Here is a 22,088-nt window from a genome sequence, read left to right on the forward strand (position 1 = left end):
AAGATAAATGAACAAAAATGTTTCTTTCATACGGTAACTCCCTCTCTTCAAAAATGTTTGCTAGCTCCCTATTGCCCTCAGGCTAAAGTCCCAACTCCGTAAGGCCGTGCTTCTTCTATCACTACTCTCAGATCGGCACCTTGGCCTCCTTCCTGTCCCTCCCCGGTCATTCCCCACTCTTCTGCCTTTCTTTTCTGTTTCCACCACATTTCTTACTCCCACCGCCCCCTGCTACCCCAATCCCTAAATTGTGCCCAAAGTCCCAAATTCCTCCGGAAAGCCTTTCAGGGTCTCCATTGGGATCTCTCCCTTTTCGAGTCTCCAACTGCACTTGATGTTAATACTTCACAGTAAACTCATCTTTGTTTTTCAGTTCCACTCTGAGTACCTAGGGACGGCGGTGTACTAGCTCTGGGCCCCTGCGTTCGCTCCACGTTCGGGGCTGGGCCTATGCTACCGCAGGCGCCCGCTTCCTCGGCGTGTCTGTGTGCGGTAGTGTCCTAGTCGTCCTCCCCTCCTCCTTCGGCATCTGCTCTGCATTAGTCTGTCCCAGGCCTCCGCAGGCGCCGATGATTGAATCATCATCATTAACCAGGGCCTGCCCCCCCATCCCCGGCGGCAGGGGGAGGATGGGGGGGGGGATAAGATCACTACCAAGTCCCTGGGGGTCCCTCCCTTCCCGCCACCCTCTCCGAGACTCCGCAAAGCCCTGAGAAACTCCCGCTGTGGAGTCGGGAGAAGGCCCGCCATCGGGATGAAGCTCCGTAACGCAGATGCGTCAGCCGACCAGGGCGACATTAGGAGGAGAAGGCCCCAGAGGGGCTTCTTTAGTAGGGTCGTCGGCACAGGAGATCGACGACCCTGAGCGGTGGCGGGCGGAGATCCCCCGGCCTTTTGGGGTAGAAGGGGGCAGTCTTTCGCTGGCTCCAGAAGTTAGTCCTGGGGTCGGCTAGGGTCTACTGTGACGGTTACTACAGGAGGTCAATGGGATAGGATCCCTCCCTACGCCCCCCCCATTCCCTAATTACGGATTGAGGAGGGGGAGGGGCCAGTGGGGCTCAGGTGAGCACACGGGGAGAAAGGGACATGGGCGGGGCCTTAAAGACGGCCAGCGAATCCGAAAAGACCTAAGCCTTCGTTGCTGGGCGACAAGTCCCGCCCCGCAGGCGGCACCGGAAGTGGCAGGCCGGGATCAGCCTTTAAGATGGCGTCTCCTCAGGGGGGCCAGATTGCGATCGCGATGAGGCTTCGGAACCAGCTCCAGTCAGTGTACAAGATGGACCCGCTACGGAACGAGGTGCAGAGGCGGCAGGGTTACTGCTGTGGTCGGCTGGCGGTGCGAACTGGGGCCGGCTACAGGACGGGCGGTGGCTGGCCGGGCGCCCAGTGCGCCTGCGCAGAGACAGGGTGCCCAGTGCGCCTGCGCGATTGCGGTCGGGTTGCCAAACTCTGGGCTAGGACGCCTGCGCATTGTGCCGCCCACGTCGTGTAGTCTCCCCTGGGAAAGGAAGGTCGAGCGAGTCCATGTGAAGGGATCCCCCGCTGTGCGCGGAGCCCTCTGCTGGGCGGAGGAGGAGTGTCAGCCCCTGGGAGTTAATACTCCGCTGACCGCGCAGGGTGCGGGGCTTGGCCTTGGGATCTGAGCAAAGAGGCGACTCCCAAGCTGGGAAGGCGCACGGGTTGGGCTTGGTGGGGGAAAGAAGGGTGATCGGTGACGGAGGGTATGTCTAAAGGAGGAGGTACGAGTAAAGATCAAAGACCTGAATGAGCACATCGTCTGCTGTCTGTGTGCCGGCTACTTCGTGGATGCCACCACCATCACAGAGTGTCTTCATACTTGTGAGTGCCCTGGACCCTGGGTGGTTCTTCCAGGCCCTAGTCCCCACCAAGTTGGCTGCCAGCGTCTGGGCTGCCTGCCCCAATCATCCTGGCATCCTGCCCAGCCCCTGAACCCAAGTCTCAGAGGGCTGAGAGTCTGCTTTTCTCTTCCTGCAGTCTGCAAGAGTTGTATTGTGAAGTACCTCCAAACCAGCAAGTACTGCCCCATGTGCAACATCAAGATCCACGAGACACAGCCACTGCTCAACCTCAAACTGGACCGGGTCATGCAGGACATTGTGTACAAGCTAGTGCCTGGCTTGCAAGACAGTGAGTGACCAACCTGACTTTCAGGAGCCTCTAGAGGAGTGATGCTGGGTGGCAGGCAGCTGGAGGTGACAAGGGCTTTGGAGGGAATCATGTAGGTAAAGAGGTTGACAGCCAGAGGGACAAAGAGTGAAGGAGGGCTAATACGTTACTTCTGATACTCCACTCCCTTCTAGGTGAAGAGAAACGAATTCGAGAATTCTACCAGTCCCGAGGACTGGACCGTGTCACCCAGCCCAGTGGGGAAGGTATGTCCCTTGGCAGCAAGAGGGTAAAGTAAAGCCCCTAGCACATTCCTCCTGCCTAGTTTTGCTCTCTGGGGAAAAAGGAGTGTGGAACCTGTTCCACCCTTCTCACTACTCTGTCTTTCTCAGAGCCAGCCCTGAGCAACCTTGGCCTCCCCTTTAGCAGCTTTGACCACTCCAAAGCCCACTACTATCGCTATGATGAGCAGCTGAGCCTGTGTCTGGAGCGGCTGAGGTGAGGGGCAGGTCGTAGGCTGTCTGAAGTGACAGTGTCAATGACCCAGAGCTGGGGAGAAGTGATGGAGTGTCTGTTCCCTTGAAGAGAGTATATCATGGCTCTGGGCAGGGGACAGGGGGAAGGATAAGTCTCTCTAACTTGTGTCTGTTTCCCTCTAGTTCTGGCAAAGACAAGAATAAAAGCGTCCTGCAGGTGAGAGGGGCTGAGGGGAGCGCCTCTCTAAGGAGACTCACCTCTCTGTGGCCCTTCCCTCACACACCTTCTCTTCCCTCTTCACCCCCAGAACAAATATGTCCGATGTTCTGTTAGAGCTGAGGTTCGCCATCTCCGAAGGGTCCTGTGTCACCGCTTGATGCTAAATCCCCAGCATGTGAGTATTCCCACAGTAGGTTTTCTTTGAGGGGGAAGAGGCTACAAAGGGAGGGGCAGAGTCTAGGGTGGACCAGGGTAGTTCTTGATATGTACAAGAGAAGAGTTCCTAAAAACTGTGCCCCATCTCCCAGGTGCAGCTCCTTTTTGACAATGAAGTGCTCCCTGATCACATGACCATGAAGCAGCTATGGCTCTCCCGCTGGTTCGGCAAGGTGAGCCAGTGCTAAGGCAGTCCTCAGGGCAGGGGTGGGCTGTGGGCCTTTTGGGTAAGAATGCTCCCGCTGACTACTTCTTCCCCTGTTCTCTCTTTAGCCATCCCCTTTGCTTTTACAATACAGTGTGAAAGAGAAGAGGAGGTAGGGGCCAAGCCCCCACCCCATCCCTCTCCCCTTCCTTCCTCAGATATTTATGTGAAATTAACTGCGGCTTTATTTTTTGAAATAAAAACTTTAAAAAAGCATCTCTCTTCTTCCTTCTTGTCCTACCACACACTCATGCTTTGTCCTGTGTCCTGCTTCCTCAGAAATCCTCTGAGTTTCATCAAGAAGGAGGGCCTTGCTATGTCCGTGGCCCCCAGCGAATTGCCAGAGGAGAGGGGTAGAGGACCCTACACATGTAAGACTCAGAAGGTGAGCTAAGTGAAACCAGGCCACCCGCACCAGCTCTTTTTGGTGAAGGGAAGGCTTTCTGGAGGGGAGCTCTCGTGGTCCTTGAGTGTTGCAGCATGTGACACAGTCCTGAGTGAAGGTGTCGTAATTCAGGAGTGGCGAGAGTAGGGCTAGGGTTGGACAGTGGCCACTGCAGGACTGAAGAACAGTGATATGTTAAAGAACAATCTAAACAATTACACTATGGGAGGAGTCTTAAAATTGGTGGAGGGGGGAGCGGGTGTCGTGGGGAGCATGCGGGATAGTCAGCGTTGGAGACCTGGCTGTCCAGACAAGGTTCAGCAAGCCTTCAGGTACCTGGGCTAGGTGAAGTCAGAGTGGGGAGAGGGAGGTTGAGGAAGAGAGGAGCTGGTGCCCGGGAGAGCAAAGGCAGCTTCAAGGAACAGCAGGAAGCAGCAGGGCTAGACCTCCGTTGGTTAATTCAGCAAACATCCCTTGTCTATATGAGCCCGGCCGTGAGCACTGGGCTCTGCAAATAAACCCAGCCAGTATCTCTCTCCACAGACCTCTCAGTGGGGTAGCCAGAAACGTGCCCAACTGGGACAGTAACAGAGGGAGACTGGAGGCCAAAGTAAGGAGTTTGTGAAGGACGTGATGGGCTGCTGCTGAATCCGGACAAGCGGGATGGAGCAGGCAGCATAAATGTCACCAAAACCTAAGTTTAAAACCTAAATCTCTTGCTGGTTGAAGTCTGACTCCACGAATTCAGTGGGGTCATTGTGCATAGCTGGTGAGGGCTGAAGGCACCAAGCTTCCACTTGGAGATCAGGTGGCAGAGGACTTGGAGGGGGGCGTATAGTGAAGGAGCCAGGGACTTGAGGGACAAAAACCTAAGCTCGCGACAGGTGTGCAGTCTGCCTGGGCTTCTCCCCCAACAGATGAAGCTTTTAGGCCAAGAGAAAGGCACATGTGAAGAAGAGCCCTGGGATGCGCTGGGCAGGCAACAGGGATGGGGTGGGGACACCGCAGAGCTGCTGGCCTGGCACAATTCCTTCCTGAAATGATCTCCAAGATTCCTAAGGCTTCCCATGTTTAGGGCCTCAGGCCTGGACTGCCTCTCCCCCTCACCCCATACTCAGCTGTCTGTGAAAGCCTAAGTGACACCTCCTCCAGGAAACCCTCACCAGAATCGGGCTTCTTCCATTGCTTTTGGGCCAGTCTCTACACCAGCATATAACTCGGGGGTTTTGATTAATTATATCTGTGCCGGGGTTCCACACTCTCTTTTCCCTGAATTTAAGCTCTGGGGACTTGGCAGCTGACAGGAGCACGCCACACTCAGGCTGTTCTCAAGGTGTTTGGGCATCAAAGGGCGTTTTGGAGGAGTGACTCCTTGGGAGAGGTGTGGGCTGGGGGGAAGGAGAGTAGAAACGCCCTGGGAACTTGGGCCCAAGCAGCTGCAAGAGTTGGGTAGTAGTCTGGTTGGGGCTTGGCAGCAGCTTGGCGTCAAGAAGCCCCAGTCAGAAGATAAGGCTGCCTGAGGTCCCCGAGACATGAGGACCAAGCCTCAGGATGAGGCCTTTGACGACGCATGGCTTGTGGCCAAGAAGCAGCGGGAAGGCGGGCAGGCCTGGATCTGGGCGGGGAGCGGCTGCCCCGCCTCGCCCCCAGCTCAGGGGAGTCTTTTTGTCTGTCAGCGGCGGTGGTGGCGGCAGCTGCGGTACATCTCGGCTCCCGCGGTGGCTGACAGAGGCCAGCTGCGAGCTCCGCGCTCGATCTATGGGTCCATTACCCCGCGCCCTAACCTGCCCCACGCAGACCCTGTCCCCCGGGGTCACTCGGTCTCCATCTGGGCCAGGGCGGGTGAATAAGCCCTTGGTTTTCTTGGGCTCCGAGGCCTAGAACGCGCGTGCCGCGTTCAAAGACGGGTCGTGAAGGGTCATCCAGGCGCGCAGCCGGCCCTCTCCGGGGCGCCCTTGACGTCGCAGCTCTGGCTGGAGGCGTCATCCTCACCTGCAGGGCCAAGCCCGCCCTTGCCCCTATCGTCCTTTCTCACCTAGCTGTTTCCGAGGTCCGCACTCAGCTGGGGGAGGAGGCGCCAAGATTTGCTCCCATCTTTGGCACAGAGGGGGACCAGTTCCGCTCAGCCTGGGCAGTCTTTCCCAGAGCTTGTGCGGGGCGGGGAGGAGGAGAGAGGGAAAAGGGACTTCCTTGGAACAGTGAGTCTCGGGGAGTATGCGTGTGTGGGGGTGGGTGGGGGGGTGTCTGAGTATCCTGTCGCTACCCCATCCCAGCCCGCACATCCCCGGGATCGTGGTGGTTGCGCAGAGTTCTTTGTGAACCAGGTAAAGGGCCCGGAAAGAATTCACAGACCCAAGGCCCTAGAAGTATTGAAACTAAAATTTAAGTGTCTGAATCGGTTTACTCTGCATTAACGTTTTCTAAAAGAGAAAATTCCAGAAATGTGCGAGATGGACGGACGCCCTGCCCCATGCTCCTCTGCCTAGTTTCCTCCCTAAACCCCCACTTCCCTCTCCCTCCAGGAACGGATTTTCCCTGAGCGTGGGGGGAAGAGGCCATCCACAGCCACAGGGGGTTATTCTGAGAATCCCCCAATCCCACCCCCAGTACACTTACAGAATTCAGAGGAATGCATAGGGCGGGAAATCCGGAGACTAAAGGTCATTTATTGAGCAGAGCAGGAAGAGGGGGGTTGATCTGGGGCGGGCCTGGGAGAGGAACCCTCCGGATGAGAGGCTGAGTGGGCAAGGCAGATGAGACATGCGGTGTCAGGGAATGAGAAATAAGGTGGGAGTGATGAAGAAAGGGAGTAAGGTGAGAGAGAAGGTGGAGGGATGAGGAAAGGGGGTGGTGAGAGGATGTGTGAGAAAGCATCCTTAAGTGGGAATCTGAGGGCCTTCCCCAGGGAGTCGGAATGTGAGGATCTCTACAAGGGGAGGGAGCGGAGGACCCCGAAATGTCTGAAGGGAAAATGAGAGTAATCAGAGGAGGTGGGAGATGGGAGGGATTTCCTGATAATGCTGGGAGAGGGGTGGACGGTGGTGAAGGTTCATGGTCCATCCATCCGTGGATTGCTCTGGGAAGAGCAATCTAGGGCAGGGAGGGTTGGACAGTGGGGGTGGGAGGTATGGCCACAAGACATGAGCAATGACCGGGCACTGGAGAGCTTTGGCGCTCCCAAGCTGGGGGGAAGCATATGAGACAGAGGAGCGTCCACCCCCCCCCCCCAAGCCCAGAACACAGGTTTAATCTCTTAATCTCCCTCATTAATCACTCACCCTCCTCCTACCCGCCTCTGCGGATTCGGTTTCTCCCCAGCTCAGGTTCCAGAGGCTTCGCTGGGAAAAGTCTCCTCCTGTGGCCCCACAATCGTCTGGACAAGTCCCTGGCCACTGGGATGCCCTTGTCGGGCTCTGCTGTCAGCAGCCTCCTCCCTTTCGTAGTCTCTCCTTCCCTCTCCTCCCCCAAACTCACATCTGGGGATCGTTCAACCCCATTGTCCAACCCCCATTATCTGAGCTGGGCTGCAGGGGGGAGGAGGTAGGTGAGAGAGATGAGGGGGAAGAAGGCAAAGGCCCTTCAGGAGAGCCCCACACTCCCCAAGATACTCTAGTAATTGAGAGCAGAGAAGAGATGGCATGACAGCTACATAGAGGATGCATGAGTAAAGGTTGTAGTGTCTGTTTGGTGACAGGCCTGGGACATGAGCTGGGCAGTTCCTGCAGCCTCCTGAGACCCTTTTTAATTGCAGATTAAGTGAAACCATCAGGATGGTTCAGTGGATCTCTCCTGGCCCTCCCCTGCCCCCCACCATTAATAACCAATTAACAAGGTCCTGAGGCATCTCAACTTTCTTCTGTGGCTCTGAGCCAGCAGTGGCCCATTCAGCTGAGTGTGTTGCTCAGGCTGCCATTAGGACACCATGTGAGTGTCTGGGTGCGTCTGGTGGATGGGGGGTTGTCAGTGAGGGGAGCCCTTTATCAAGAAGACCCTGTGTTTCTCCATCTTCTTGGGGTGGGCAAGGTCACTGCCTCAGGCCATGTGAGGTTCCCTGACCCTCGTTATCGAAGAAGTCTTTGGCGCAGGTGCTTCTGATCTCCTAAGCTCTGGGGCACCACAGCTGCAGGCTCCCCATGCACCAGGGAATAGACAGATGGACAGAGGATCACTGCACAAATGGTGGGAGGTGCAGAGGTCTACAGAGAAGGTGACATAATGGAGACTCTAGGAGGGACCAACCCGATTCTTCATAGCACTGTTTGAAACAACTAGAAGAAACCCACAGCAGTGAGTTCCTCAGGAGTGGGGAGTTCCTCAGGAGTGGTGGGGCTCCTCTGCCTCTGGGCTGTGAATCCCACCTATTTGGGGTGTGATATGCCACCAAAACCCTGTTGGGCTTCCACTGGCAGAGCAGCACTGTCCCAGAACTGCCTTTTTCCTACAAAGGAAGGTTTCGGGTGTTCACCTGGGTGTGAGCCCAGGACTGGAATAGGTGTAGGAGAGAAGAGAGAAAGACAGGACACAGATGACATAGGAATGAATATCCCAGGCTTTAGAGTTTGTCCCTGGGTTGACAGAGGTTTGTGTCTCAGGATCTGATTGGGTCCATGAAGCCTGCCTTTCAAGTCACTCTTCTATAGGGAATGACCCTGATGTTCCTGGGCAGTGACCAGTGGCCCCTCCCGCCACTGCTCCTGTGGTGGTTTCTCTGCCTCCCTAGGCTGGGGAACTCCTACTGGAACTACAGGAGCTTAATAAGGAGGCAGAGACAGATCCATTGATTGACAGTCCGATGGAGTAACCAGAAGGCCTTCAATGGAGGCCAGTCTTCACTGGCAAAGACTCCTTCTGGGCAGTCGCACCAGCTCCGGGTTTGCTGTGTCCTCTCTCCTGAGGCCCAGGTCTCCGGACGCTTCTCCATGTGTTTTGACTTCCTCAGGGCCTCTGAGCTTGGTGGGACAGCCTTGGGTCCAGCCAGAGAGCCGGCTGGAGTCTACTCACCTGCGCCTGCCTCCCCATCGCATCCCCACTATTCCCAATTGCAGTCTCTCTGCCCGGCCAGGTCCTTCCATGCCTCAAGTCCCCCCAGCCCCCCGCGCCGCACTAATAACTTCCAGCCGGCAGGACCTCTTTAATAGCATTCTGCAGGAGTGGGGCCGGGACGACAGAGTCAGGTCAAGAGACTGAGGTCCTTCCTAGGTGGGATCGGGATACTAGCACAGTCTGCTCTGATCTCCCTCCTCGGAATTTTGCAAATCCCCAGCCGTTGGGGCCAGGGAAAGCAATTTTATTGCCGATGAATTTATGAGCCGGAGCGGCGGTTAGGCGGGGCGTCCATGGCACACAGAACCTGGGGGCCGCCCACGAAGGGTCCAGCCCGAGTGTGTACGAGGCCGCGCCTGGCAGCGCGGAGCAGCACCGAGGCTGGGTCTGGTGAGTTGTTCCGCAGACTTCTCTCCGCGCCTCCTCATCCTATGGAAATACCGCTCCCGAGACATCTACCAGCTCCAGAAACACCGAGGCCCCGAGGTGGGGGGGTGGGGGTTCAGAAGGAGGGGCACACGGGGCTCGGGCCCAGCGTGGGGGCGGGTCCGAGGCGGGGGGCCCAGAACAGGAGCCGCACACTGGGGCCCAGGCGGCTGCGGAGCGGAGCGCAGCGGGCGACGGGACTACCACAGCCCTGCTGGCCATGAGCTCGGGATCCGAGCCCCGGACACCCCCGACACCCTTCAGCATCGCAGACATCCTAGGCCCGCGCGTGGTTCCCCGAGGACCCTCTGCGTCACAGCTTTCAGAGTCGAGCCCGGGTCCCACGTCGCCGCTGTGCGCGCTGGAGGAGCTGACTAGTAAAACTTTCCGCGGACTTGACGGACACGCTCCGCAGCCCTCTGCAGGTATAGCGCTGGCCAGGTCGCGCACTGTGAATTGGCCTTCTCCTCATCTCTCTCCTCCAGGTTCTCGGTCTCAAACCTTCGTTCACCCTGGCCGCCACCCTAATCTGCCCCATGCCCTCAGCCCACGTGCCGGGACTTGCATCTCCCTCGCCTCCCCACTTTTCCGTTAGTTCCCAGGCTCCGCAGCCGCTCCTGGAGGCCACCAGCGGCGGGGGGAAGGGCCAGTCTGTCGAGAACTGAGCGACCCCTCGGTACGTTCGCGGTAGGCGGGGCAATCGCGACAGAAAAAGGCCAGAGATGGAGACAAAAGGCCTGAGCCGGAGGCTGTAAACGTGTGAACTAGGGCAAGGGCGGCGGAGAAAGTGCTGGGAGGCGAGGCTCTGGCCCCTCCGGGTGACCAAGCTCCTCTCCTACCCACTCTCTTCTCTAGAGGGCGCAAGGAGCAGAAGGTCCTTGGAGTGGCAAGGGGCCCGGGACTCCACACTCCACCTTTCCTTGCCCTTTGTAAGCCCCCTATCTCCCTTTTGGGCTGGAGGAGGGGGCGCCCGTGTCACTTAAAAAGGGTAAGTCGAGAGTGCCCTACAGGACCCACGAGTCTAAAGAAGGACACGATCTGGGTTCTGTTACACTCACCATGCCAGCTTGGCTGCCTCTACTCTGACCAGGGCTGGCCCCCGCCTCTGGTGCCGGCCCCAACCGGCAAGCCCCCTCTACCAGGGGCTCCGGAAGGCCTCAAAGGCCCCGCACCAGACGGCCTGTCTCTGCACCAGGTCTCCTCTGGCCTGTCCCACCCTTCTCCCAGGCCTCCGTCTCCCCAGGATGCGCTCAGCCTGCTGCCTCCCGTACTCCAGTAGCCAGTTCCACTTTGTGCCCCGCCTCGCCTCCCCCACCGCCCCCCGCCCCGCACCTCGGCTTGACCCCCCCGCGCAGTTCAGTAAGGGACCGTGGTTCTGGCTGACGTCCGCCTTCTCGCTCCGCTCACCCCAACCCTGGCCTGACCCCACCCCCAGCTCTTCCTCCCGGGCCAAGCCTGATTCCCGCAGGCTGGAGGCTGACCCTTGCCTATCCCCACAGGCCGCGCCGCCCCGGGCGCTCTGAGCCTTGGCCCCGCCGGCCGCCGAAGGCGAAAGTCACGCACGGCGTTCACGGCGCAGCAGGTGCTGGAGCTGGAGCGGCGCTTCGTCTTCCAGAAGTACCTGGCGCCGTCGGAGCGCGACGGGCTGGCAGCGAGGCTGGGCTTGGCCAACGCGCAGGTCGTCACGTGGTTCCAGAACCGGCGCGCCAAGCTCAAGCGCGACGTGGAGGAGATGCGCGCCGACGTGGCCTCGCTGCACGCGCTGTCCCCCGAAATCCAGTGCCGCCTCGCGCTACCCCACGGCGCCCCAGGCCTCGGCCGGCCGGATTCCGGGCCGCACCTGTCAGACGAGGAGATACAGGTGGACGATTGAAGGCAAAGCCGCTTCCAGGGCTCGGGCCGTGGATTTCTCGCCTCGGCGCTCTTGTCCGGTTACCCCGTGGAGGGAGCGCGTCGATCTGGGCCTCTTGGGCTCACAGACCAGACGCCCGCCTTTCCCAATTGTTGAGAATAGAGTCGAGACTCCGCCACACCAGGCCTCGGTCCTGGCGCCCGGAGCAACAGGAGCAAAATCTGATTACTGCGCAGATTCCGCGCTCGGCGCTGTGCCGAGCCTTTAAACGCGATGTGTCCTTTAACCCTCATAGCAACTCCGTCAGGTAGGTGATATAATTGTGCCCGTTTTACAAAGGAAGAACCCCTAGGTCAGGATTTGGACCTAGGCATCCAGCTAGGCTTCAGAACCGGTGCTTGTCAGCCCCCTGCTCTGGAGACTCCCGGCTGAGGGGAAGCGGATGGGACTCTAGCTGCGGCCACCCCTCCGCTACTGGCTGCCTTTGGTCGCAGGACTGTACCGGGCCTTTGATCCGCCGCTGCCTGGGAGACATTGCTTCTAACCTCTAGGCCGGCTCCAGAGGGACCACGTCGTGCCCGTCTCTTTCTTCTTTCCCCACCCTGAGGTCATTTGTTAATGGGGTCCTGACCCTTCTCCCCACTTCCGCCGAAAGAACCCTACGCTGAGACAGGCGCGCAGGGAGAGGGACAAACCTCTACTTCTGGGACCTCCGCCCTGCACTTGGGCGAGGAAAGTTCCCACCAGGATGGTAGCGGTGGCGGGACAGTTGGGGAGGCTGGCGGGCCTGCTGAGGCAGAGCTTGGAGGAGAGGCCGCGGGGTGGAGACCCCAGTCCACCCCTCCTCCCCCAACCCCGTGGACATTTCTGAGATTAATTTATTACGCTGGTGATTAATCACCCTCCTGCAGTGTGGTGGGGAGGGAAGGGGAGCACTCAGTAGCTACAGGCTGTCCCCAAGCCCAGCCACCCCACCCATCTTCGGGAGACCAGGCTTAGGCGCCTTTCCTGCTTCCCCTCGCGCTCTCTCAGTCCTTCCTCCCTCCTCAGATCTTCCCATGCTTCTGCCCAGAAGCCACAACGATGATCTGGGAATAATCCATCCAGGGTTCAAGGAGGGTCAGCTGGGACCTCAGATGCAGGTGGAAGTCCCAGGAGAGGATATTTCAGGGAGGGTGAACAAGGCTGGAAGGCAGAAGGGAACCTGGCATTTTCAGACAGCAGCTACCACTTACTGAACACAGTTCTAAGTGCTTTGCATGGATTAATCTTCACAATAACCCCATGAGATAAGAGAGTTTAACTTTAAGGATAAGGAGACTGAATCACAGAAGCCCAAGGAAACTTGGTCAAGTCATGAAGCTTGTAAGTGGTGGGGCTGGGAGTAACCTGCTTGCTTGTCAGACTCAGGAGCTCATGCTTCTGGCCATTACAGGTTCTGTCCCTGTAACTGTGACTGGGCCTAATTGAAAGAAGAAAAGGGTTTACAGAGAGAAGAGAGGACACGGGACCAAAGGTAGGAATTTAGGCATTGTACTGTAGACAGAGCCTGGTCCTTGGAGGATTTTGAGGAGAGGCATGAGAGCAATGTTTAGGGCAGGCTAATCTGGCTGCATGTGCAGGGTGGACCAGAGACTGGCAGGGACCTTAGGAAGGTGTATCTCTGGCTACTGCAGAAGGTAAGAGCTGAGAGAATTAAGGGCCAGATGTGGAGGAGGAGGGAGGTTGTTCCAACAGAGGAATATTCCCCCAGTGACCGAAGATTGCATGAGTCAATGATGACCTCACAAACCTAGGCAACTGGAATACAAGTGGCATCTTGCATAGAAACACACAATGTCTATTAGTGTAGAGCTAAGAATCTGTCAGCCATTATGTACAAAAAGTATTCCTTGCACCTGTGTTGCCTCTTCGGCACACATATCTCCCCTGGTGCCTGTTCAAGGTCCTTTCCCTGTTCCCTTGATCCCTCTGTAAAGCCTGCCTCTCTGGAACCTTTAGATTAGGGTGAGCAACTCATTCCTGTTTGCCTAGGACCTTCCCAATTTTTGCACTGAAAGTCCCACACCCCAGGAAATCCCTCAGTCCCAGGAAAAACCAAGATGCTTCCAGCTCTGGGGACTCAGAACTCAGGCTGCTGCGTCAGAACCCTACCAGTTAGCAGTGTGAACGTGGGGCAAAATGGGAGCAAGGTGTCAGGAGTCCTTTGGCTGTTGGAGAAAATTCAAGTCCAGCATAGGCTAAGAGGTACTGAGGAAGGGACATTTCTTTGAGAGGCTGGAAGGGCAAGGAGCCAGCTCAGCCTGAAAGCAGAGACACCACACAATAGTGGTGGGTAGCCAGGAGCCCTAGTGGAATCCCCAAAGCAGAGAAGTAATCCCCTAGCCCAGAACAAGAAGGCCAGATGCACTGGCCTCTTATGGAGTCACTGATGTAATCATCCCCTAAACAAACACAACCACCTCTCCTCAACCCCACTCCCCAACCAGGCAGAAGCAAAAACTCCTGGGGCCAATAATTCTAGTTAGGAAGGTAGGGTCCGGGGGAGTTAACTGACTCTGAGCCATAACCCTCTTCCACTTGAGGCTTCCTAAATTCTAGCCCAGTGCTGCCGCCTCTTGTAATCAAGCCCCAGATAAACAAAACTCAAATCGGTATCACCAAAATGGCCTCTGGATGGGTGTCTCCTCCTCTAGGTCCTAGAGCGCCGCTTCTCACTGTTAGGGCACTCAGGATCACCTGGAGGGCTTACTGAAACACAAATGGCTGCGCCTCACCCCTGCAGTTTCTGACTTAGAAGGTCTAGGGTGGGGGCCTGGGAATCTGCATTTGCAACAAGTTCCCAGGTGAGGCCAATGCTGCTGGTCCACGGACCACACTTTGAGAACCACAGTCCCAGGAACTCTTTATTTTGTGAAATAAGCAACAATTCACTCATACTCCTCTCTTCCCACTGTGGGGTTCATGAATATGTAGGACAGTTGCAGATAAAAATCAGTTTATTTAACACCCACTATGTCCCAGGCACTTGGTAGGTATTTTCTCACACTTTCTCTTTTAGTCCTCACAACAGCCCTGTAAGGTAGGGATTGCGCCCATTTTATGGATGAGGGACCTGAGGCACAGATGTTGAGAGACCTGCTCAAGGTGGCCCAACTAGTAATGGCACACTTCATCCTGTGATAGAGTATTTAAGGGGCCTGCAACCATAAACAATAAAAAGAAGTTGGGAAACCCCTATAGAAAAGCAGGTGTTCCAACACCTCCTATCTCTGGGTGCGAATGGAGTTGAGCAAGACCCAAAGGGCAACAAGAATCATTCATCCTGATGAATGGTTCCTCTGGGAAAGGCATTCTGGGAGGCCTAAAAGTCCCCTGCAGATCCACATTTAAATAAATTGAGAGTCCCAGGTGGGCTAGGGAGGAACCAGCCAGGGGCAGTTGCCAGGATCTTACAGGAGAAACCAAAGGAGATGATTCTTACACAGGAAGTAATTATAGCCTTCTTTGGGGGCAGGGACCCTTGGTGGAAGAACTCAGTACATTCACACAGGGAAAGCTAGTTACAATGCTCAGTGCTGGAGGGAAGAAAGCATGGCCAAGGTGGCAGCAGCCTGGGCACCTGCTGGGGCCCCACTGGTGGGAGACCAGCAGTGAGGGAGTGTGGAGATGTTTGGGCTCTGCTAGCTCCCTGCAGGAGGTGGTAAGGGACTTCTCAAATGCAAAACCTTTGGTGAATCTTCTAGCAGTGGGAGGAGGTGAGCACCAGTCCACTGGGCAGAGGAGAGGTCAGAACGTGTATAGACATGTGGATAGGAAACAGCGCGTGTGGAGCTGGGGCTAGAGAAAACAGGGCCAGAACTGGGATTAGGAAGAGGTGAACATCCACCCAGCTGAAGGGTGGGACTCAGGCCTTCCTCATCACTGTGACCCCATTCCTGAGCACAGAGCTCTGGCTGGCCAGTGACTCCCCAGGGTCAAGAAGCAGAACGAGCCCCACATGCCCCCTCTGCTGGGTCTGTCGTAGTCTGAAAACCTGAACTTTTGTACAGATCCTTTCTTGAGGCTTTTTAAAATATTTCCTTACCGTCCCCAAAAGAAGCCATCTGCTTGAGAAGCAGAGAAAGGCTGTTTCAGTGAACGCAAGGCTCCTTTCGCTCATCAGAAAGTCTCTGTGGCAAGAGGAATGACTGCCAGGGGTGTCTTTAACTCTGGTATGAGAGTATAAGGTCTCAAAATATGCTGCGAACTGCTGGCTCACAGTGTCTCTCATCCCCGTGCACACAAGGCCTTGTCCTAGGAGGCACAGGTCCTTCTTCATCTGGCCTGAGGTAGATGCTGAGGTCCAAGTCCCAGGATGCCCGAGTCCTTTGAGGGGTCCTGGAGCTGGAGAGGATGGGGTCTTCCACTCTGAGTCTGGGGAAGGGGCCAGTTGGAGTGGCTCGGGTGCCATGGGGGATAATGCGATGGTGGAGACAAAAGCCCAGGGGGCCTTGGAGCAGTGCTTCGAGGGCGACTGAGGGAGAGGAGGCCTGAAGCCCCCAGCTCAGCATGGAGAAATGGCTGGGGGAACCCAGTAGACAGAGGTGGCGCAGGGATTCCTCTTCGCTGATCCTGCTGAGAATGGGGGTGGGGGAGCACCTGATACTCTTTCCCGGGAGCCCAGCAATGCCCCTCATTCCACCCACTCCTGGCGGTGCTTGGTCTTGCCATCCTAGCCAGTTCTCCCTGCTGCCCTCCCAGCATGAGAGTGGGCCTGGCTCCCTTACCAGAGAGAGTTGCAGAAGGCAAGAGTGGAGCTCTCGGGCTGCGTCAGGCTGGGATCCGCCTCTCAGAGTCTCCTGGAACACAGCAGCCGCCTCCTCAAAACGCTTTGGTCCCAGAGGGATTAGAAAGAGGAAAGTTTAGGTGTCAACAGGGTCAAGGAACTTAAAACTAGCCCCTTTCCCAAACTGGCTCCAGCTTCTAGTACCACTAACATGGTGACATTGTGGTACTAGGAGCTTAACATACTAGAAGACTTGAATGTAGACCCGATCCACACTCTATCCCACCCAAAGTCCTCTTCAGCCTCCAACCTCACACCATTACCTGCAGTCCCATTAAGGCCTTGCCTAGGCGGAAGAGGCCCCGGGGCCAGCCGGGCCGCAGGGTAAGGGCCACCTGAGCATCGGCCAGGGCCCTCGCTGGCTGACCCAGCCGCTCATGGCAGAAAGAGCGATTTCCAAATAACCTGATAAAGATAAGGTGACCAAAAGTCTGGGTCCTCAGCACCCTGCCTTGCCCTGACCTCCCAGCACAGTGACCAAGCCCCTACCTACCGGTGGTCCCGGGGGTTGAGCTTCAGGGCCTGGGTGAAGAGGACCACAGCCCTCTGGTAGAAACCATTCTGGGCAAAGCTGGTACCCAACTCTGGGGAGGAGAGAGGGTGGGAAGGGTCAGACGGGGCTACCCCACAGGGGGTGGGGTGAGGAGGGAGAGAGAAAGACTCTCACCTGCCAGCTTCTGGCTCTGTTGTAAGGCAGCTGCCAGCAGTCCTGGAGATGCCTGGGGATAGGGAGCAAAGAGAGGCAGGACTTGAGGCCTCAGCCTCCCCAAATCCTCCTTTGTTTGAACAGTTAAGATTGCAGTTAGCATCACCCAAGTCATGTAATTCTCATGACAGCTTTGCAAGAGGTGTCAGCTCTACCTTCCTGCAGAGGAAACTACTTAGGGTCAGGGTGACAGTGATGGAGCTTGACTCCAGGTCTCTTAATCCTAGGGCCAGAGAACTCTTTCTACTGGTCACTGCCCTCATGCCTTAGAACATGTGACTTCCCAGATCCCTCTGGCACCCCTTCCACTGGTTCCACTTGAGGTTCTTCTGCCCATCTCACCTCTGCCTTAGGACTCTGCCTGGGGCTGTCTTCTCTTGGAGAGCTCCCTTCCTCCTGGCCCATCTTCTCCTGGGGGCCCAGGCTCTTGCCTTGGGGCTCCTGGCTCAGTCCCTTCTCTCTGTGGGCACTGGGGGGCCAATCCCCAACTTTGCGCAAAGCCAGAGACACAAAAGTGCTAGATAGATCCAGTGAGTCCTGTGAGCAGAAAGGACAGTTAGGGAGGGGGTGGGGATGAAGTATGTCCTGGAGAGGGGGAGGGAAGTGGGGTGTGGGCAGAGACCAAGAAGGGAAGGAAGGGGGCTCTCACCTCTTCCTCACCACACTGTCCCGGAGCTGGGTTCCCAGGGCTGGATGGGGGGCTCCCATCCCCATCTGCGGTACCCTTGGCCTGGAGGGAAGGTGGACAGGTACAGAATTGGGATCATCTTGAGCCTTCTGAGCCCCACCTTCCTGGCACTTGGTGCTCTTAGTACCTGCCTGTAGACACTCACCTTGGGCTCCACACCGTCCTGCTCCAAGCGCTCCTGTCGCTTTCGATCCTTTTGACGCTGCAATAATAATAAGGAGGAGGTATTTTGAGCACTGTACTTCAGTACACACACACACACACACAATTTGTATCTTGAAACTAATTCTTCATGTGTACAATACATACTATATGTCATGTACTGGGCTAAGAATTTTACATACACTGACTTTATTCTTGCAACTCTGTGAGGTAGGTTTTGTTATCATCCTCATTTTACAGGTGAAAAAGCAGACAAGAGAGTCACCAGGCAGAGATCTCACAGTAAGAAGGAGGCAGATTCCAACCCAGGCAGTATAAAGTGACTCCAGAACTACTGCACCATAAGGCCTCTGGGTGACCCTCCAGGCCCTGAGCCCCCTGGGCCCTGCCGGCAAAAGGATCCACTGCAGGCCCCCTTGAGTTCTCTCCTGTTCTTGCAAAACTTCTCTCTTTCCCTCCCCCAAATCCGTCTGGGCTCCCACTCTTTCGCCCTCCAGCTACCTTCTTCTTGAGTCGTTTCTTCTCTGCTTTCTGTTTCATGCGCTCCTCCTCAGCCACCAGCTCCTCAGCCAGGCGGTTGGCTTCCTGGAGGACGAAGGGCAGGTAACAGGAACAGAGAGAGGGAATGAGAGAGAAAGCAAAAGGGAGACAAGTAGTATGGAAGGATCTTGAAAGGTCCGAATCGGGGAGAACAGAGATAATGGGCACATGGGATTGAAAGAACCCTGGGCGAAGGTGAAGCCGCTTCTGACAGTCTCACCTCTTCAGTCACCAGGAGCTTCTGGGGCATGGCCACCTGGAGTAGGCTGTCTGAGCCACTGGCGAAGGATGCCGAGGCAGAGGGGCTTTGAGGGCGGGTCTTAGACCCTTGGGAAGGGTACAGGAAGGACTTTTGGAGACCACAGTAGGTGCCCACTCCCTCAGCCCCCTTGCCCCTGTCACTCTGTCCAGTCGTTTCCCCCTCATCACAGAAATGGTTCAGGAGGTAATCTGTCAGGAAGGAGAAAGAGAAGGGAAAGAAAGAAGAACATGAGAGACAGGAGAATCTGAGGGCCAGCCCTCCCCAGGGTACCAGCCTCGATCCCTGGGCCCGGCCCTGCACTCCCCACCATGGTGCCACAGCTGCAGCCGCCCGCTGCTCCCATCCACATGGATCCGGTGCAGGCCCTGGGGGTCACTCTCCACAAGCCGTCGAAGAAAATCCTCTATGTCCTGGGAGGGGGAGGGGAGGGGAGGCTGGTGTTGTGGGGAGCTTTGGGAGAGAGCAAGAGGTTTGGCTGGATTGACCCCTCCACCTTGGCAACCACAAACCAGCCACCCAGCCCGGAGAACCTTAACTGGCCAACCTCTCCCTGCTCAGCACCTCAAAGCACGCTGTTCCGGCTTTCATGGCGCATGACCTCTCTTCACTACTTTCCTGCCTTCCCAAGGGTTGAGTGTGATGCTCAGCCCAGCTTTCTCCACCATCCAGGATCTCCTCCCCTTGGCCTGCCACGAGGTCAGCCACACTGAGGCCCTGAAATGCAGCCCTCTTACCTGCTCTTCGAGCTAATCCCCCTGTCACATCCTTGAATGTGAACAGCCCCATATAACCCACCCTGGAGTTACCTCACACTTAAGTGAGTGCATCAGGTCCTGGCTGGCCTCTCCTCTACTCTTCGTCTGTTTCTCCCCAAAACCAAGCTCTCAGCAATCACTCCCCTCCTCAAAAACTTCCAGTAATCCTCCACTGCCAGGGCCACAGGTAGGATTGAAACTAGCTCCTCAGCCTGAGATTTGGAGCCTTCCAAAAAACTGACCTTGCCCATCCTCCCTTGAAATTCTCCCCCACTTAGCTGCCATCTCCCTTCTGCCACCAGGCTCCTTCTAGCCTTGGGGTCTTTCCCCAGCTGTCCCCAAATCCCTCCTGGCTTTGAGCTTCTTTTTCACCACATCTTGTCTCTTCTTCAAGGTTCAGTTCAAATACCATCTCCAATCAAAGCCTTCCACTCAGACCCTTTCATCTCCAGTTGTCTCTGCCCTCACTCAACCAAGCTGCATTCACATAGTCTGTGTTATACAATTTAGAACATTATTATTCATTGCTTTTTATTGCTCTCTTAACTGGCGAGGCCTCATGGAACTGGAGAGCACACTGTGCTGGAGTGAAGCTGCTTGCATCTTAGTTCTGGCTCTGCCACTACCTGGCCGTTTGATTTTGGACAAATCATTTAACCTCTCTGTACCTCAGCTTCCTCATTCACAAAATGAGGCAAGACTCTTCAAGGCTGGGCCTGTGCGTTCTTGGTTCTGATGAGAATCGTTTCCTCAGTTAGTGTAAGCTTCAGAGGACAGGAATCATCATGTCCCTATGTGGCCTAATCAGAGCCAGCCCCTGACTAGGTGGTGGCTCACTGACTGAGAAACTTAGAAGCCACATGAAACTCCTGAGCTCGACTATAATGCATAGGTAGGACTTCAGATCACTGAAGGATAATCAACTTTCTAAACAATTCTAGATCCAGGGCTCCCCTCAGGAGATAGTCCTGATGCAACGGAATTTTCATTTACACTGCTGGGCACTGTCAACCAGCCCTTTTCTCAAATTCAATTTCCTAGTGGGTTTATTTCAACCTCTTTACTGGAACTTATGCATAGATAACACATGCTCTGGGCCCATTTTCGGCAGCCTCCCTGGGATGTGCCACTCAAATATATAATGTCTTTCCTATATCTTCCACTGTTCTCTTCCTCCTCAGCCCACTCTGGCCATCATAAAAAATAAAGGACTTCCTTGACCCTCCTCCTCTCCAAACACAGTCTATGCTATTCTCTTAATGCACTATGTGGCCATGCATGATCTGGCCCCCCAAAACCTTCATAAATCATCTCCTACCCTCTTTTCACCCTCCTCCAGCTACAGTGCTCTGCTTTGAAGTTTGCTTCCATCTAAGGGCTGTTTTATGTCTTATTTCCTTTGCCTGGAATGCTCTTTGCCCAGTGAATGGCTCATGCCTTTGTCCCCTTCAGATCTCTGCTTAAACCTTCTCAGGGAGGCCTTCTCTGATCACTGCTTTTAAAACAAGAAACCTCTCAACTCCACTCAGCACTCCCTATCCTTCTTCTTTGCTTTATTTTTCTTTGCACTTCTCATATTTGACAGACTATATTGTTTGTTTATTGATTGCCTGTCCCCACTAGATACTTCTAATTCATTGACTACACAGATTTTTGTGTGTTTGGTTTACTATCTTCCCCATGCCTAAAACAGTGCCTAGTACATAGTTGGCGCTCAATGAGTGTGTGCTGAATGAGTAAAGGCAGAGAGATTGGTGAGGAAGCTAATAGAGATGCAGCCAGGAGCTGTATCTGAAGAATCCTATGTGACTCAGTGAGTTTGGACCTTGTTCTGTCAGTGATGGGAGTGGACCTGATCTGGGGAGTGATGCTCAAATGAAGTACTGGGCAAGGAGATGAGTCTCAGGGTGGAATGTTTAGTTAGAAGGCTATTACAACTGTTCAGGGCAGAGAACGAGTTCTTGAACTAAGGCAGTGGCAGCGGGAGCAGGAAGGGAAATGATGGGTTTGATTCAAGAGACAATTCAGAAGCAGCTTTTAGTAACTGCCTAAAGAGGTAAAGGACAGGGGAGGATTATATAGAATGATTCTCAGATTTCTGGATTAAACAACTGGATGGAAGTTTGTGTTATTAACCAAAACTAAGATTAGAGGAAAAGCAACCAATTTGCAAAGATGAATGAACTTCTGGACTTGAGTTTGAGGTTTTAAAGATAACCAGGAAGCAACTGGACGTGTAGCTTTTCAGCTCCCAAATCTGGTTCTGTCCCTGCCTCAACAACCCTATCACCTACTTGAGGACATCCAAACCCGTGTGCTAGACAAGGCCTTTCAAGCCACTTGCTGCCTTCTTTCCTGCCTCATCTCTTAAGGTTTCAACAAACCCTCCACTCAGGTCTCATTTCAGTGAAGTTCTCTTAACTTTTCCTTGCGTTAGTGTCTTTGCTCACACTGTTCCCTCTGTTCATAATATCTTTCCCCACGGAACTCCTACCCACTCCCCAGTGCTCAACTCAGAGACCCTCGTCCACCCAACCCTGCCCACTTCAAGCACTTATCAGGGCAGCGTCGTCCCGGCCCCCAGCATCCGTTCCACTCCACTCGCCGTGCGCTACGCCTCTCCAGAACCCCTGGAGCCCAGCGCGGCGCCCGCCCGACCGTGGAGGGACTCAGCACAGCTGGCTGAAAAGAGGCAAGACCGAGATAAACACGTAGAGGGGGAGCTAGAGGTTGCTTTACCTCTTTGCCGTAGTCCTCAGGACCGAATTCCTTGCAGAGTTTGGGGACAGCAGCGACCCCCAGCGGGCAGCCAGACAGCAGAGGGCAATCTACAGGAAAGGAAGGCGGGGGCGCGTAAGGCGGAATGAGGGTCGATGGACCGGATCCCTCCGCCCACCCCGTGAAGCACAAAATCCTACTGAAGACAGACAGACCCAAGTGGGGCTGGCCCTGGTCTCCTGAAGCCCTCTTGTCTTGTCACACCAGCTCACCTAGCTTGATCCGCCCCACAGTCTTCGGAATCGGCGCCATCTCCCGTCAACAGTGACTCGAAAGTGAAAGAGTCTCGTATTTGACACCTGCCGAAGGGCGGGGTAGGGCGGAGTAGGCAGCCATCTTTGTTAGGGGCAGAAGCCTCGGACGACGGAGCGCGAGAGAGTTCATGACGGTCCTGGCGGCTCCCGGGCAAGAGACGATGG

At 55.5% G+C, this 22,088-nt stretch overlaps 3 protein-coding genes across 17 annotated transcripts; 2 read left to right on the forward strand and 1 right to left on the reverse strand.

The window, feature by feature from the left end:
- The first annotated feature begins 1,015 nt into the window (after positions 1-1,015).
- On the forward strand, positions 1,016-9,711 carry PCGF1 (polycomb group ring finger 1). Of its 6 annotated transcripts, none has more exons than XM_005599890.4 (10): positions 1,016-1,297; positions 1,734-1,839; positions 1,996-2,148; positions 2,322-2,393; positions 2,520-2,625; positions 2,787-2,820; positions 2,912-2,998; positions 3,132-3,212; positions 3,524-3,629; positions 9,584-9,711. In XM_005599890.4, the coding sequence occupies exons 1-9, from the start codon at positions 1,205-1,207 to the stop codon at positions 3,599-3,601; spliced, it is 810 nt and encodes a 269-aa protein (XP_005599947.1). In that variant the 5' UTR covers positions 1,016-1,204; the 3' UTR covers positions 3,602-3,629; positions 9,584-9,711. The 6 variants fall into 6 exon arrangements, with proteins under 6 accessions (XP_005599947.1, XP_005599950.1, XP_070091357.1 ...); XM_005599893.4 differs by lacking the exon at positions 9,584-9,711 and adding an exon at positions 8,350-8,376; XM_070235256.1 differs by lacking the exon at positions 9,584-9,711 and adding an exon at positions 6,953-7,464.
- On the forward strand, positions 9,192-17,535 carry LBX2 (ladybird homeobox 2). Its single transcript, XM_001500204.5, has 2 exons — positions 9,192-9,523; positions 10,598-17,535. Exons 1-2 carry the CDS (start codon positions 9,319-9,321, stop codon positions 10,969-10,971), a joined length of 579 nt encoding a protein of 192 aa, XP_001500254.2. The 5' UTR covers positions 9,192-9,318; the 3' UTR covers positions 10,972-17,535.
- Positions 13,839-22,020, reverse strand: TTC31 (tetratricopeptide repeat domain 31). Of its 10 annotated transcripts, none has more exons than XM_005599888.3 (13): positions 21,882-22,020; positions 21,631-21,719; positions 18,444-18,546; positions 18,095-18,324; positions 17,836-17,919; positions 17,318-17,374; positions 17,134-17,214; positions 16,827-17,021; positions 16,446-16,497; positions 16,272-16,362; positions 16,042-16,183; positions 15,720-15,821; positions 13,839-15,564 (listed from the first exon to the last, which is right to left on the reverse strand). In XM_005599888.3, exons 1-13 carry the CDS (start codon positions 21,919-21,921, stop codon positions 15,268-15,270), a joined length of 1,563 nt encoding a protein of 520 aa, XP_005599945.1. In that variant the 5' UTR covers positions 21,922-22,020; the 3' UTR covers positions 13,839-15,267. The 10 variants fall into 10 exon arrangements, with proteins under 10 accessions (XP_005599945.1, XP_001500290.1, XP_070091350.1 ...); XM_001500240.4 differs by having other exon boundaries at positions 13,839-15,567; XM_070235249.1 differs by having other exon boundaries at positions 13,839-15,567; positions 18,444-18,586.
- Positions 22,021-22,088: the final 68 nt, after the last annotated feature.

Source organism: Equus caballus, chromosome 15, assembly GCF_041296265.1.
Source record: "Equus caballus isolate H_3958 breed thoroughbred chromosome 15, TB-T2T, whole genome shotgun sequence".
NCBI classification, from domain to species: Eukaryota; Metazoa; Chordata; class Mammalia; order Perissodactyla; family Equidae; genus Equus; species Equus caballus.